Source organism: Tuber melanosporum (genome assembly GCF_000151645.1).
Source record: "Tuber melanosporum whole genome shotgun sequence assembly, scaffold_120, strain Mel28".
Classification (NCBI taxonomy): Eukaryota; Fungi; Ascomycota; class Pezizomycetes; order Pezizales; family Tuberaceae; genus Tuber; species Tuber melanosporum.
This window is the reverse complement of record NW_003298778.1, coordinates 102514-104507: the sequence shown is the minus strand read 5'-3', so window position 1 is coordinate 104507 and position 1994 is coordinate 102514. Positions and strand designations below refer to the sequence as shown.

The 1994-nt window shown below is 42.3% G+C and overlaps 1 protein-coding gene across 1 annotated transcript; it reads right to left on the bottom strand.

The window, feature by feature from the left end:
• Positions 1 to 216: 216 nt before the first annotated feature.
• Positions 217 to 492, bottom strand: GSTUM_00001803001 (uncharacterized protein; the record flags this gene model as incomplete). The annotated part of the gene is made up of 2 exons (XM_002835944.1): positions 217 to 294; positions 439 to 492. 2 exons carry the CDS (start codon positions 490 to 492, stop codon positions 217 to 219), a joined length of 132 nt encoding a protein of 43 aa, XP_002835990.1.
• Positions 493 to 1994: the final 1502 nt, after the last annotated feature.

The window sequence follows — 1994 nt, the reverse complement described above, 5'->3', positions numbered from 1 at the left end:
AGCTGTAACAAATCGTTCTTTCAGTTCCTCGAACGCTTCGTTTTGTTCTGGCCCCCAGTGGAAATCCTTCGGATCTCCTTTTAACGTTTCGGTAATAGGTTTGCAAATTCCAGAAAAATTCTGTTTGAATCTTCGGTAGAAGTTTGCAAATCCAATAAAAATTTGGACCTCCCTTACTGATTCTGGAGCTTTCAATTCTTGTATGAATTTAACCTTTCACTCACTCATTGTAACTCCTTTGGTATTCACAATGTATCCTAAAAACTCGACCTTGATAGTATGGAAAACTGATTTCTCCGCATTTACTGCGAGCTTGTATTCTGTCAGTCGCTGTAGTACCTTTCGTACCAGTTTGATGTCATCTTTCTCGTTTTCAGAATAGATGAGAATATCATCTAGGTATACTACAACTCCTTGGTCAAGGAATTCTCTTAGGACTTTGTGTATCATGGCTTGAAATGTCACTGGTGCGTTGACGAGTCCGAAAGGCATTACTATGTATTCGTAGTGTCCGTAACGACATCAAAAAGCTGTTTTCCACTTGTCTCCTTCTGCTATTCTTACTAGATAATAGCTCTTCTTTAAGTCCATTTTCAAGAATATTCCAGATCCTTCGACTCGCTCTCTCAATTCCCTCATAATAGGTATTGGGTATTTGTTTACTATAGTGACTTTGTTTAGTTCTCTATAGTTAACCACTAGTCGTAATTTTCCATTGGCCTTTGGTACAAATAGGACTGGGGCTCCTACTAGTGATTGACTTGGTCGAATCTTGCCCTACCGTAGCATCTCATCAAGGTAACATCTTAGTTCCTTGAATTGCATTGCTGATAAAGGATATATTGGGCCCCATGGTGGTTCCTCATTTTCTTTTATCTTAATCTCATGATCCCATGACCGCCTTGGCGGCATCTGCGTTGCTATTTCATCCTGAAATAGTGGAAGATAATCATGATACTGTTTAAGAATACTATCAAGTGAGGTAGGTAGGGGCTTGTCGATACGTTGTATGTGTCTGACAATCTGCGCTTCTTCCTCAAGTGCTACATCCTCATCATATTCAAACATATCCGCTATTCCTTCATCTTCGGTATACATCTCGCATCCCTTTCCATCGAATCTCCAATTCTCTGGTGTTTCCTTATTTGATATGGGATGATCTCGACACCATCCTGTTGGGACTATGAGATCATATTTCCCTGATCCGGCCACTTCGCAGGATATTTCCGAATAGTGGCCGTTCTTTCCAATCTCTAAAGTGATTGGGTGAGTGTAGTGTCTTCCGCCACTGCTCGTGCCATCAAATCCTACTATCATGGTGGCAACCTTTCGAGTAGCGTAGGGAATATCAAATTTCTTAACGAGTTTGGCGTTAATAAGAAAAATATTTGAACCGGAATCTAATAACACGTGAATCCGGATTCTTCTTCCATCAACTTCAATGTATGCATTGCCTTCGGGACAATTATAACGTTCGGGTTTCGGTATATCGGTTTTTAACCGTTTCCCAACCGCAAAGGTTGAGTCTGACTTTTGTTTGAGTGACATGTTGGGTGTTTGATACCACGCCAGCGTAGTTTCACTCATTTAGAGCTCCTCAGCCAAACTATTCCCGTTAGCATAATATAGTAGGAGTTCATAACTTAATTTCCTTAAATTTGTTTTCGGGCAGCCCACTACGAGCGGTCTTTACCCCTTCCCGAAGGGTTCCCAACAACGCGTTCTTATATACCTTGGAAAGTATTTTCCTCTCTAACGCGCCCATTCGTGGGGGTCTCCGCGATTCGTTCTGATGGGTATGAGATGTTGCCGGTTACGTAGGGCTGACCGGCCACCTCATTCCATCTTCCCGCGCTTTTAATCCACCCTCGTGTTCTCTTTCAGTATCCTTCGATCCAGCCACCATTCGGTACTATCTACCCCATATCCAAGGAAGAGTGCCTCGTCTGGTAGGTCTAGAGCCTTGTATTCCTACTTGGAATCAAAGTATGCCT